The 14,293-nt window shown below is 50.9% G+C and overlaps 1 protein-coding gene across 1 annotated transcript; it reads right to left on the bottom strand.

The window, feature by feature from the left end:
- Window positions 1-3,172: 3,172 nt before the first annotated feature.
- LOC128826261 (claudin-16-like) lies at window positions 3,173-13,785 on the bottom strand. The gene is made up of 8 exons (XM_054009481.1): window positions 13,724-13,785; window positions 11,849-11,901; window positions 10,117-10,249; window positions 9,075-9,189; window positions 8,071-8,197; window positions 6,545-6,706; window positions 5,047-5,111; window positions 3,173-4,224 (listed from the first exon to the last, which is right to left on the bottom strand). The coding sequence occupies exons 4-8, from the start codon at window positions 9,162-9,164 to the stop codon at window positions 4,012-4,014; spliced, it is 657 nt and encodes a 218-aa protein (XP_053865456.1). The 5' UTR covers window positions 9,165-9,189; window positions 10,117-10,249; window positions 11,849-11,901; window positions 13,724-13,785; the 3' UTR covers window positions 3,173-4,011.
- Window positions 13,786-14,293: the final 508 nt, after the last annotated feature.

Genomic DNA, 14,293 nt, shown 5'->3' with positions numbered 1-14,293 from the left:
CCCAAGTCGATTCCTGCCTATAATCACAACCCTTCCACTGTACAATGTTGGTGATATGTGACTGGTCACTGAAGTCACGTGGTATTGTGGGTTACAGACGTCAGGGCCTTGCAGAGCCGGGTCCCATTGAAGGAGGAATCAGTGATGGGGAGTTGGGGTCTTTTCTTGATGTAGTCTAGATACACCAGTCCTAGAACAGAGCAAGTCACAAACGGCACCAGCAAGCCCCCCTGCCAGGAACCTCAGCCCAACACCAAGGCCTGGTTCCCAAGAAACAACTCTGCCCCAAGAATTTGCTCTGGCTAGAGTGATTAGATTACAGCAGAGAGCAAACTCCCTTGCTGTTTGCCACAGCTCCCCAAAAGAAATCACATCACAAAACTCACAACAACACAACCTTTCATCCAAGATTGTGCACTGCTCCCACACCGAGATGAAAGCTATTTGTACGGGTGCCATCTGGTGGCTGCTGCCCTCAGAGTGGTGTCCATGTTCCCTGTCTCAAACGTAGAGCTTCTATAACAGAATAAAGACACGTGGGACTAGTGGTAATTATGATGGTGATTCTTTGTGTTTCGGCAGCACCCAGAGGCCTCACTCCGGATCAGGCCCGATGTGCTGGGTGCTGCACACCCAGAGGAGCATGTGGCCTATTCTAGTTTGGGTGCGATTGCAGGAGCTCCTTCCTCCAACCCGAATGTGACTAGACCCCTGCTTGCGAAGGAGATACGGCCAAACTGACCAGCTGTTCGGGGCTTGCCCATAAAACTGGTTTGCAACATTGAACCAGCTGTAACCCCGGATCAGGTGCAGTATGTGAGTAATTACACAAGAGACGTTTGGTCTGCTGGCCATTGGATGCTCTCCCTAGCTTGTTCATGTCACGCTGCCCGCAGTGACTTAAGAGCGAGTCCCATGGCAGGGCAGACTGTTCGGAAGCCCAAAATGGATATGAGTTGTGTACTTAGATTTCACCAACTAATGATCTAGTGTAAACTCCTCAGGCACTATAACAGCCTGAGCAGGTAGTCACAGACAGTCCCCTTGGAAACTCCAGTCTATCTCACAACAAAAGTGAGCTTACCTTTGTGAGAGATGGTCAGGTTATTCCCAGTCCCAAAGGATCAGTCACTTACCCCACCAGAGACAACGCTTGTAGCCAGTCCTATAATAAACCATCTAAAGATTTATTAAGTAGGAAAAGGAAACGAGAGTTATTGACAAGGTTAATGCAGGTAAAGGCACACACACAAAAGAGTTACAATCTTAATTAAAAATAATAATAGTGGCTTCTCTAATTAGAGAATCAACAAGCTCTATATGACTTTTAGGGCTAACACAGGCTGAGCAGCTGGGGATCTCTTGCCTATGCCTAGAGACCTCGTCCCCCAGAGTCCAAGCAGCAGCGAGACATAGTTCCTTCTTGTTAGGGTTTTTATCACCCTCCTCCCTTGTGCTCTGAGCTGCAAGATCAGCTGATGGAAGAAATCCACTTGCATGACTGATCTTCAAGGTGGGGGAGGGGAAATATCTTTTGTCCTCTTTATCCTCCCAAACTGTCCATCTGACGTCGAGGGTCCTTTCCCGTGGGGCAGGATGTAGCGCCGTTTGTTGCAGATTAGCATATCACACTAGTTAATGTCTCTCTCCTGTCTGGTGACTTAGATTTTCACAGTACAACAGCTGGAATGTTACCTTACAGTATGGGATACAGCTGTTATAAGTGAGATTAACACGGGAAGCAACTCACAAGCATTCAATAAAGTCTAAACACTAAACAGATTCTTATACCTATGTTAACAATACTAACACCCAGGTGAGCCAGACTGGCTCCAGCTATTTATAAGTCAGGGCTCCCTGGAGGCACGGGGACCTTGGCATGAGCTGGCATCTGGTCTGCCAGTGTCACAGTTTATATGACACATTATGTCCACACACACAAAAGTGCTCCCCACACTACCCAGGACTAACAACCACCCTTTGCATCAGACTTTCTTTAAAGAAGGCAAAGCACCCTATGCTCTTCTATTGTCCCAGTCTCCACCCCCAGACGGAGGTGGAGTGGCACCACGAAGTGTATCCTAGAGATGTGGGGCTGGAAGGAATCTCAAGAGATCAAGTCCAGCCCCTGCGCTGCAGCAGGGCCTAGTAAACCTCGTAGGGGTTTGTCCAGCCTGGTCTTAAAAACCTCCATGATGGGGATTCCACAACCTCCCTTGGCGCCTGTTCCAGAGCATCGCTATCCTGAGAGTTAGAACAGTTTTCCTAATACCTGCCCGGAATCTCCCTTGGTGCAGATTATGCTGATTATCACTTGTCTGTCAGGGGACATGGAGAACAATTGATCACCATCCTCTTTAGAACAGCTCTTAGATTCAAAGACCGTTATCAGGTGCCCCCATGGGCAGTGGGTGAACCCCTGCTTTGGGGAGGCTAGCCTGCTGGCCCTGCCCCAAGGCCCCACCCCCCATAAAAGGAAAAGCCCTGAGCCTCCCCCGTCCCAGAGGGGCCCTGGCCTGCCCGCCCCAACCTCATCAGGCTGAGCCCCCTGACTCACCCCAGCACCAGACAGAGCCTCCGCTCCCACCACCAAGCGCCGGGCCTGCCCCAGCACCAGACCAAGCCACCAGTCCCCGCAAGCACCGGGCTGGCCCCAGCGCCGGGCAGAGCTGCGGGCCCCCTCCCCCCCGGCCCTGATGCCCCCCCCGCCAGAGTCGGGCCGGGCCAAGCCGAGCCGCCAGCAGCCTTCCCGAGCGCCAGATCCTCCCGCCCCTGAAGGCCCCGCCCCGAGGCACCGGCCCCAGCAGCGTCTGGACAAGTGTCCTCAATCTGCTGGCCGCTGGCTTTCCACATCACTCCACACTCCCCCGTCCCAAGGAGGAGGGACGTGGAGAGTAGCCGGGACCTTCGGGGTGGGGGATGGAGTGGAGGAGGCGGTGGGGGTCTCAGGAGAGGCAGGGGATGGAGTGGAGGAGGCGGTGGGGGTCTCAGGAGAGGCGGGGATGGATTGGAGGAGGCGGTGGGGGTCTCAGGAGAGGTGGTGGATGGAGTGGAGGAGACGGTGGGGGTCTCAGGAGAGGCAGGGGATGGAGTGGAGGAGGCGGTGGGGGTCTCAGGAGAGGCGGGGGATGGAGTGGAGGAGGCGGTGGGGGTCTCAGGAGAGGCGGGGGATGGAGTGGAGGAGGCGGTGGGGGTCTCAGGAGAGGCGGGGGATGGAGTGGAGGAGGCGGTGGGGGTCTCAGGAGAGGCGGGGGACATCGTGGCCCAGTTGTCCAGCGGTGGGTCAACAGCAATGCCAGGGAAGGCAAAGCCTATTATACCCGCCACCCATGGGTGCCCCCCGTCTTTTCTCAAGATTGACTGTGCGCAATTTTTTGAACCTTTCCTTGTGGGTCAGGTTTTCTAAACTTTGCATCGTTTTTGGGGGTTCTGCAGGGTACTCTCGCCAGTTTGCCCACATCTTTCTTTAAGTGTGCTGCCCAGAACTGCCTCCAGCTGAAGCCTCCAATGCCAAGTAGGGGAAAACCTCCAAAAGCAGTACAGAAAATGAGGTGTTCAAAGGCTAAAACAAAGGGAATGTGATTACATATTGGGCACTATGGACGTAGTGTTCACATCACATTGTCTCTATTGGCCCATATGACAGCCCAGGGCACCGAATTAGCAAGTCGCTTTTACCTGCCTGGACTCAAACTTTAGTTTGGCATTTTATTTACTGCATGCAAAGCAGGCCAAAGCAATATGCGAATAGCATGGGACAGGAGAGCTGGGGAGAAGTTGCACGGCCTGTTCCATCTGACTGTAGATACCAAAAACATTTCTAGAAATCTAGCAGGGAAACCTGTCAAATGTATCCCTTACTTGAGCCTAATCCTTGGGAACCAGTATCTGAGAAACGCTCACATAGCAGGTCTCCCAGCCTTTCCACGCACAGAGCTGTGTCAAACGTCACCAAGCTGTGACTTTCGGTGACATTGCTGATGTCCTCCGGCTCAGGAGATCTCTTCTCGCTCACACATACGTACGCACAATGTCCATGCCAGCAGTGCACCCACTCCCAGATACTTCCTTCACTGCATTTGCATTTGCCCTGGGATCTTTTTTAAACAGGACTTCATAACAGGATACACCAGCTGCAGCAATAGCCCCTAGGCTGCCCCCCACAGCCATCCATAGGGAGTAGCCGTATTCAAAGCTTGGGAATCCTGGGATTTTTAGAGACACCTGTAAAACAAAAGCAAAATGCCAAAACAATTGAGTGTGAGCAATAGAAAATGTGTCACGTTTACCCCACTAGCTCCAGCATAAAGGTGGTGAATGACATCTCCTGTTAAAGCTATCACCGGTGAAATGTCTGCAAAGGTAGAAAGCCCAGGTCCTGAGGTGGTTCAGATTGGCTGACGGAGCATTTCACCAGTGTGGTGTTTTGTTGTCACATATGATATTTGTGAGGCTCCTCGTTCATCCAACTGGCTGAATTTGATGAACTCGCTGAGGGCCAAATTCTGTCCCCAGTTACACTCCCACAGCCCTAGTTAGCTCGCTAAGGGGGCCAGGGCGTAAAGGAGAGTGGGGTGGGGCCCAAAGGAAATAGAAATGCACTGCATGGTGCTTGCCCTGTATTTCATAGAGTGATCCTGGATTCCTAGGGCCTCTCCCAAAGAGTGGGGTCAGTAACGCTTCTCGGTCTGCCCTCTGTTCTGAGTAAGGTGGGACCCGAATGGGATCTGTAGGAGCCTCGCAGACAGATCTCTCTCTGACAGCACCAAACCAACACAGCTGTTAGTCAGAAACCAGCTCATTCATCAAAGCGACGGGCGGATCAGCGTTATGTGAAGCCTTTCAAACGTGACCCATACACCATTATCCCTATGGCAACTCCAGCTCCTTGTGGCCCCTCAGATCCTGTGTCTGAATTGCTTTGTCTGGTTCCAAACTCAATTGGAAGGTCCCTGGGGCAGGGGCCGTGTCTCTTACATATATGGAAAGTGCCAGGTGACCGTGGGGGCTCAGTAAATAACGAACAGCAGCTGCTGGTGACAGTACCTCGTACTGGTGCAGGGAGTAGACATACACGCAGTATCTTATGACACCAACAGAGGTTGAAATGCCTGAAACAAAGCAGAGAACTCTGTGATTCCTGCAGGCATGGGGTAGACCCCAGAAAGCAAAACCTCCCATCTGCTGCCATGGTTCACTGTGAGTTTGGGTAGGTCCTGATGTGTGCCAGGCCCCTGTGGAGATTTCAAAAGGTCAGAGGGTAAAAAGAAGAGAAACTCCCCAGCAGCCCTCAGATCTTGTTGTAAATGATCATTGAGAAATGTGTCTGGGGGTTTCAGCTTTTACTTATGATGTTTGTAAGCAAGTGACATTCCACCTTGCTCCTAACATGGTTACACACACACACTTGCATGCACATCCAGACACACACAGCACAGCTTCCCCCTACACAACACACACACACACTCACATATGCACATACAGACACGCATCGCACGGCACAACTTCCCCCTGAACACACACACTCACACACACGCTGCCTGGGGTTTCTCCATAACTAAACTTTAATAACAGCAAACATAAACATCCTGTCCGCTCTTGCACCCAAGCGTGGCTAGTCCCTGCAGGACCCCACTGTTCCTGACTCTGGTTCCCTCTGCCACAGAGAAAGGCTCAAACCTTCTTATGCCCAGGATTGGAGCTAATAGGACACACCTGGTCCAGCTGTCAGGCTAAGTCAGTAGAAGATCCCTGCATCTCCGTGAAGGGCCCTATAACCTTCCATTCTGCTGTGTGTTAGGGGCTATAGCCATCCCGGGCTTGGTTTGTTTAATAAAATCATGGTGTTTGAGATTTGCTTTTATAGCTGGATGGGGAGAGCTGAGGGGATGGGTAGCAGCATGTCACCTAGTCACCCCATGAGTAGCATGAAATCCCAGTTCAGAAAAAGGGAGCTCCCATCTTCAGCAGCCACAGAACTCTGGACTGGGTATGTCACGCTGCCCCATCCCAGGCGACTATGCCAAAGGGACTCTCAAGAATGATCCCAGGTGTCTTCACTGAGCATTTTCAAGGAGTCCCCAGCGGAGCTGGCTGCAATTTTTTCTGTGAACGTTTTTTTTATCAAGCAAGGGAGTTTGGGCCAAAGCAACTATTTTGTTTGTTGTTGTTGTTGTTTTGCAAATATCCATATACATCATTTTCAAATGTTTTGATTTTAAAATTTGTGTTTGTTTTGTTTGTGGAAACTGAAAAGGGAAAGTTTTTGTTTTTTACATTAAAACCCAACATTTTTCATAGAAAACTTTTTCATGGGGAAAAAACCCAAATTGTTTCCTGATCATCCCTAATGCCCACATGGGCAGATGCATGGGCATTCATGCACACGTGTGAGTGCATTTCACGTGTGTGTGGTCGGCCCCAGCTGACTGACCTCACACGCCCTTTCAGGATCCCAGCCAGCTTCACGACTTGGGATGGCCTCTCCTAGAGGGAGTTCGTTTGTTTTAACAGCTCTTATTTTAGAGTTCAGGGGAGAACATACCTACAAGGAAGAAGAGTCCGGCAGCCAGGCAGAGCCACTGTTGTTTAGCCAGAGGTTCCTGACAGCAGCTGAAATATTTAAATCCCAACAGCAGGCAGAGAAATGCACCAGCACTAGCAATGCTGGAAGTGATCAGCAGCGTCCGTGTGAGAATGATTGCAGCTTATAAAAAGAAGCAAACAAACCATGAGCAGGAGAGTGCTAGAGAGTGAGCCCAGAGACATGGGGCTAGTGGGTGCAGTCCTGGATTTAGGGCTGTACCCACGGAGGACGGACGGTGCAAGGGGCTGGTAACGGGCTATGATGCTGGTCACCAGTTTGACCCCATTGCAGATCAGTGGTGACTGCTGGGCATGATCCTCTGATGGAAGCTGATGGCAATTTTTTGGACATTGTTTCAATTTGGGGGGAAGAGGAGGCCAACATTCTGAATTTTTCTGATGAGCTGTAGAGCTGGGGACAGACAGTGTGTGGGCCGAGGGCTGAAGGATTTAAACAGGAGGCAAGGAGTCGTGCAGCTGGAAGGCTTTAATATGGAGTTTGGCGCAGTACATGTGAGCCAGGAGCACAGAGACGTAGTCAAGGCCTCGCTCTGCCTTCGCACTTACGCATCTCCTGCTGGAGCCATTGGGAGCTGCCGCTGCACATGTGGTTACACCAACTGCTCAGGTCAGGGTGACCAGATGTCCCGATTTTATAGGGACTGTCCCGATTTTGGGGTATTTTTTTTATATAGGTTCCTATTACCTCCCGCCCCGTGTCCTGATTTTTCACATTTGCTATCTGGTCACTAGCTCAGGTGTAGCCATTAAAGAGACCCTGCTAAGCTGGTAGCCTCATCAGTGGCCTTCTGCTTCCTGCCTTCTGAGTCCAAAGTCCATGTCATTCTCCGCGTAGGCTCCCTCCCCTCCGCGTTCAGTGCTTGGCGTCTATCTCGCAGTGCCACCTAGCCCTAGAAAGGGTGATTCGCCTGCTCTGAACAGTTAGCTGGATGCTGCGCCCTCCCGCCTCTCTCCCGAGCCCTGTGGCCCGGGGAAGATCGTGCCCCTCCAAAGGAAAATGACCAGGAGTTTTCAGGAGTGGGACTGTGGGCTGGCTGAAGGGAAGGGCCCCACGTCAAGAGACTCTGGAAAGCCCCATTTCGCAGGGAGTTTCCCTGACTCTAGAATGAAGTTTTATTTGTAGAACTTCATCTCCTGCAGCACTCTGATCTGATTGAAAGGCAGCCCCAAAGCGCAGTGGGTAGGTGCGATTGGTAGGAACACAAGAAGAGCAGGCTGGGTCAGCCCCAAGGCCGCTCTAGGCCAGTATCTGGGTTCCGACAGTGCCAGCTGCCAGAACCATGCAGTAGTGGGTGTGAGATAATCTGTCCCACAGGAAGGGCTCATCCTACCCCGGTAGTTAGCGAGGGGTCTAAGTCCTTGGGCAGGGGGGTTGATCTCCCTTTCAAATACCATTGGTTGTGTTCTGATACATCAGCCCCAGGGGAAAACTGCAGCTCCCCACTGCACCTCGCTCTTTGTTACCTGGATGTGGATTCAGGTAGGAGCTGAAAACATCACAGGTCCAGATCTTCACAAACTTGTCCCAGACACATTCTCTCCAGAGGCCACGACACCGGGTGCTCAGAACAACTGAGCCTTTGCTGTTAATCTGAGAGGGGAGAAGGCGCAAGTCCTGGGGCGTTGTATCCTGCTGTACAGTACAGGCGCCCGGGGCGTGGCTCGGCATCAGGGTTTGCTCTCACCAGGAGAGAGAAAGAGAGTGTAATCCCATTTCCCCCATCCCCTGGACTATTCCGTCCCATTATACGAGACACCCTGCTCTTATCCTAACCCTCTCCTCTACCATCCTCAGACCCTGGCCTCCCCAAGGGCCTCTCTCGCACCTGTATGGGCGTTAGATGCCACACTCTCTGGAAAGCACCAGGCCCCGTTTGCCAACAAAACTCTTCAGCTCTGGTCAGTAGCAGCGTTTGACTGGTCATTATAATTTGCTCCCGTGGGGCCCAGAGTTCGATGCTCAGCACCACCAACTGGGGCCAGATTTTCCGCAGAGCTCAGTGCCCAGTGTGCAGTTCTCATTCAAGGACTCGGCTGGAGCGATTCCAGGGCAGCAAAGCCTCCTTGCTCCAGCTTCACCACCCTCGTTCTGCTCTGAATGCGCTGACTGGGGCGCCCCGGTGAATTACACCAAACCAGAGTCTGCGTAAATTCCCAACAAGCCCCATTCTTCAGGGGAGCGAGGGAAGTGCTCAGATGCATGGGGATGGGCCCGGCATAAGAACCTGGCTAGACTAGAATTGACAGCTCCTCTTTGATGTAAGTGGCATGTTTGTCAGGGCAGATGCTGGGGGGTTTCATGCTGCTCTGAGCATTTCCTAGACATGACGACCCAGGGCAGATAGGAGAGTTGGATGCTGCATTGCCCCGTGTGAGTGCACTCACCAGCCAGGGAGCCCGCCTCAGCATGGAGGTCTGCATAGCTCAGTTACCAAATGGGACAGAAAGGACACCCAAGTGTATATTACCTGCCAACAGTCTGTGCAGAGCGAGGTGATGGTGCTGGCCATGGCAAAGGCCCCACAAAGGATGGAGAAGATGGTCACTGCACTGCCCATGGGACACGAGAGAGGGACGGCAGAGCTGCAGAGGCAACACCCCACTCAGAGCCTGGTTGTGGAGCTGCTGAAGGTGATTCTGATCCTGCCCAGGCCTGGCAGCACCTGGCTTGGCTTTGCAGAGAGCAGAGCCCAGCGGCTAGGTGTGACCTCGGAGTCCCTCCATGGAAGCCTGCAGGCCTTTGCTGAGCATCTCTCCGTTCTGAGCTGGCCTTGCAGACCCCTGTGTCATTCGCTCGGGAGCAGGACGATCTCCCTCGCAGGCACAAACCGGATCCAAGGCAGCCGTGAGCTGCAGAGGACTAACTCTGGAGCAGCCCCTTGCACTGAGGAAATGTCATGTGGAACAAATGAGGCAGGCTAGAGCACGGGGCCCCGCTGGTTAAATCTCACTCCAGGAGCCCCTGACATTAAATCTCCAGGCTGAAGAGCATCAGATGATCATTATTACGTCACTCCGTTTCCTTCTAAAGCTCAGAACCGGACCCTTTCATTGCCGAGCTGGCCTGCCCTTTCCAGCTGGGGACGGGGAAATGGAGGCTTTTCCCACGCTGACGCCCCTGGGTCTTGCCTCCATCATGTCTCTAATAAACCTTTGTTTGTATGTTTTAGAGGGATTTATTTGACCACACTCCCTGCTAGGCCAGCAGCACTTACATGGTCTGCTCAGAACAGGTCTATGATATGGCAGATCAGAACAGTCCCCTGAATCCCATCACGGTGAATCCCAGATGTAGCCATTAAATGCTTCCACCACAAGATGGTGCTAGCCACTAAACAACTGAAAACTCAGAACTACCCCACAGAGGAGAAGTGAGGGGCTGCCAGGGGATGTGACAGGTGCTCAGGACTTTTCCTTCTGGCTGCCCATCTCTGTGCTAAACCTGGTGACCATTGTATAAATCTGGTAGAAATCAAAGCTCCATTTTCTCCATCCACAAGCATCACTGACCTTTCTGTGTAAATCCGCAGCCACTCAAGCTCTGATACTGAGTGCTGTGAGTGTCATTCTCCTGGTGGAAAGGCCCTTTCCTCTCAAGCTCACCTGGTCTCCCTCCAAACATGCAATAAAACTCTCTTGAAATCTATACAGAGGCAAAAGCAAAGGAGTAAACTTCAGGCATAAACACACCCAGCGTGAACTCCCCAGCACTAGGTCACAGAAAGGTGTTAATGAGATTATTTTCCTACCCAAAGTATAGGTCAGCACATTGGACAATGTCACTGATTTCTATTGGTGTCACTTGGTTTTCTGACTATTCCTGCACCTTCAGCATCCAGGAATGACTTCTCTTTTTTAGGGCAAGATGTAAATCACCAGGTGGGGCTCTAAGGCGCATGCTTGCCAGTGGAAGTGGAGATTGCAGAGGCCAGACATGTGTTCCCCCTCCACCCACACACCAGTGCACAAGCCAGGCTGCAACATTTTATTTAGTAAAGTCATCTTTGCTCCTCCAAAGACGGGAGGAGAGCAATCTCCAGCTCGCCTTTTCCTTCCTGCCAAGAGCCACCAAGGCCTTTCTCTCAGGACGGACACATCTGATCTGATCTTCTAAGCAACTGCTCTAAAATTAAAGTCTGGATGTGTAAGTAAGTAGCTAGCCCAAGATGGCCAAGGACTATTGTCAGGGGAACTGGCCTTCCTTTGTGCCCAGCCCCTGTGGGCCTGGAAATGACGGCACTGTCTTGTCTCGGCCCAGCCCACAGACAAGGGAAGCTGAACTAATGCGAAACATATTTACCTCCTTAGTGGCATATGACATGAGAGTGACTGATGCTTTGCCTTTACACTTAAGTAAGCTCCCAGCCAACCCACAGCCAAGGTCAATGCAAGGTCTGTGCCCCCAGGAAGGACGTAGGCCTTTCCAACAGGTGTAGGCCTTGCATGAATAATGAAAGAAAACAGATGTGAGGACACAGGTTGGCAATGGACAACGCCTGAACTCACAAGTGGCCTTGTAAATAACGTGGTTAGTAGATAAACTACTAGTAGAAGGGTAATGTGTGATGAGCTGGCAGCCGCAGCTTTGCTTACTAGCATACTTTGCAGATCGTGGACAAGTTCATGATCTGTACAGGGATTGGTTACAAACACTGGTAGACCAATCATAAAGTATGATACGATGTGTTAACCAATAGTAGTAAATGCAAGTGTATAGATAAGCTTATGTATGTTGGATGTGTGGTGTACCCTGTACCCATCCCCTGCGCTTCAGCCTGAACAACTCAAGGGTAGTTTGATTGAATGCCAATGAGGAAACCTCAATGAGGAGCGGAGAGTTGAGCTGATGGATGCCAGAGAACTGGATGAAGTGTTCTCCCAGAACTGGACCAGGGTGTATAGGATAAGATAAGCAGAAAATATCTCAGAGGCAAGCCCAACACCAGAGAGTTTAACTACAGAGGTGTAGGAAGGATTGTGTCATTTCATTCTTGATGTCTTCCCTTTTCTCGCTGGACCGACATTTCTCTGTATCCAACAGCAGAACCAGCCTAAGGGATGGCAGAGTCTCCTGGCTCCACAGAGGGTTTGACCACTGATAAAAAGCCACAGAAGAGAAAAGGGTGGAGAACTCTACCGCTGCTGGGACATGCCGGGTACCGAGCCAACGTCAGTCCAAGCTGCCAGGGAGGAGACCCTTGGAAATGCATAGGACTTCGCACTTACAGTAGATGGAACTTACTTGACATTACAGATGTTGCCAGAGGTTCCTGGGGTAGGTTTGCAGGAATCTCTCTATACAACAGGGATGAACACGGTATAAATTCCTAGGCAGAGAGACGCGCTATCTCCACTTCAGGGGTGGAGAGGCCACAAAGAAAGTCAGGGCCAGAACTGGGGCTTCAGCTCAGCACTCCCAGCTGCCAAGGCCAGCCGTGCCCACGACAGTGCTGCCCTCGTAACCCTCCAGGCCAGGTTCAAATGTGGCACTGGCACAGGCAGCTGGCTCTCTCCTGCCCCGGGTTCCCACCCAGGCCTTGCCCAAGCGCGGTTAGAAGAGAGGTGTGGGAAGTAAGGGGCTTTATACTTAATCCGGATAGATGGGGGTGTGTGGGGATGGATAGATTCTGCTCCAGTCTATCTATCTGTCTATCCATCCCCATACAACCTCTCTATCTATCTATCTATCTATCTATCTATCTATCTATCTATCTAACCCCATACACCCCCTCTATCTATCTATCTATCTATCTATCTATCTATCTATCTATCTATCCCCATCCACCCCATCCATCTATCTATCTATCTATCTATCTATCCCCATCCACCCATCTATCTATCCCCATACACCCATCTATCTATCTATCTATCTATCTATCTATCTATCTATCTATCTATCTATCTATCTATCCCCATCCACCCCATCCATCTATCTATCTATCTATCTATCTATCCCCATCCACCCCATCCATCTATCTATCTATCTATCCCCATCCACCCCATCCATCTATCTATCTATCTATCTATCTATCTATCTATCCCCATACACCCCCTCTATCTATCTATCTATCTATCTATCTATCTATCTATCCCCATCCACCCCATCCATCTATCTATCTATCTATCCCCATCCACCCCATCTATCTATCTATCTATCTATCTATCTATCTATCTATCTATCCCCATACACCCCCTCTATCTATCTATCTATCTATCTATCTATCTATCTATCTATCTATCTATCTATCTATCCCCATACACCCCCTCTATCTATCTATCTATCTATCTATCTATCTATCTATCTATCTATCCCCATACACCCCATCTATCTATCTATCTATCTATCTATCTATCTATCTATCTATCCCCATCCACCCCATCCATCTATCTATCTATCTATCTATCCCCATCCACCGCATCTATCTATCTATCTATCTATCTATCTATCTATCTATCTATCCCCATACACCCATCTATCTATCTATCTATCTATCTATCTATCCCCATACACCCCATCCATCTATCTATCTATCTATCTATCTATCTATCTATCTATCCCCATCCACCTATCTATCTATCTATCTATCTATCTATCTATCTATCTATCCCCATACACCCCCTCTATCTATCTATCTATCTATCTATCTATCTATCTATCTATCTATCCCCATACACCCCATCCATCTATCTATCTATCTATCTATCTATCTATCCCCATCCACCCCATCCATCTATCTATCTATCTATCTATCCCCATCCACCGCATCTATCTATCTATCTATCTATCTATCCCCATACACCTATCTATCTATCTATCTATCTATCTATCTATCCCCATACACCCATCTATCTATCTATCTATCTATCTATCTATCCCCATACACCCATCTATCTATCTATCTATCTATCTATCTATCTATCTATCTATCCCCATCCACCCCCTCTATCTATCTATCAATCTATCCCCATCCACCCCACTCTATCTATCTATCTATCTATCTATCTATCTATCCCCATACACCCCCTCTATCTATCTATCTATCTATCTATCTATCTATCTATCTATCTATCTATCTATCTATCTCATGGCAGTTAGGGAAGCAGACGGGCCGCTCACTGGCATGTGCCTCTGGGTGTATCTCGCAGCCTCCCAACCTGTGGCTCCTCCGGCGGCTGTCGGGGGCGGGGGCGATGATAACGACACAGCGATGAAGCTGATAGAGGCCAAGGGGCTGGTCTGCGCGTTTGGCTTTGCAGAGAAGGGCTGAGCGCGGATTTTCAGCCCACGGGCGCGCCCTAGCACGGGCTGGGTCTGTCTCCGCCGGGGCTTGGCTGCAAGGGCTGGAGAGCGAAAGGAAAGAAATGGGGGGGGGGGGAAGCTTCTGGCATTGCACAGGCTCGGCGAGCCGCGAACCCCGGACAGAAGCGGCTCCCCAGCAGCCCCCTCTGCCTGCCCTTGTCCTGCCTGGAGTGCTCGGCGCTGCACCGAGGTGGGTGCGCGGCCAACCGGCCCCGGGCAGCTCTTCGGGGTTGCTTCTGAAGCACAAACAATCCAGGAGAACCGGAGGAATGACAAGTCCTCTCCCCCGCCCCCCAGGCAGCCGCCAGCGCTTGTTACCGCCCAACCCCCAGTGGGTCCAGGGCCGGAACAGGCAATCCGCGGGCCTGAGCGCACTGGGGCAGCCCC

This window comes from Malaclemys terrapin, chromosome 19, assembly GCF_027887155.1.
Source record: "Malaclemys terrapin pileata isolate rMalTer1 chromosome 19, rMalTer1.hap1, whole genome shotgun sequence".
In the NCBI taxonomy this organism is placed as follows: domain Eukaryota; kingdom Metazoa; phylum Chordata; order Testudines; family Emydidae; genus Malaclemys; species Malaclemys terrapin.
The sequence above is the reverse complement of the archived record's forward strand: the minus strand, read 5'-3'. Positions and strand labels throughout refer to the sequence as shown.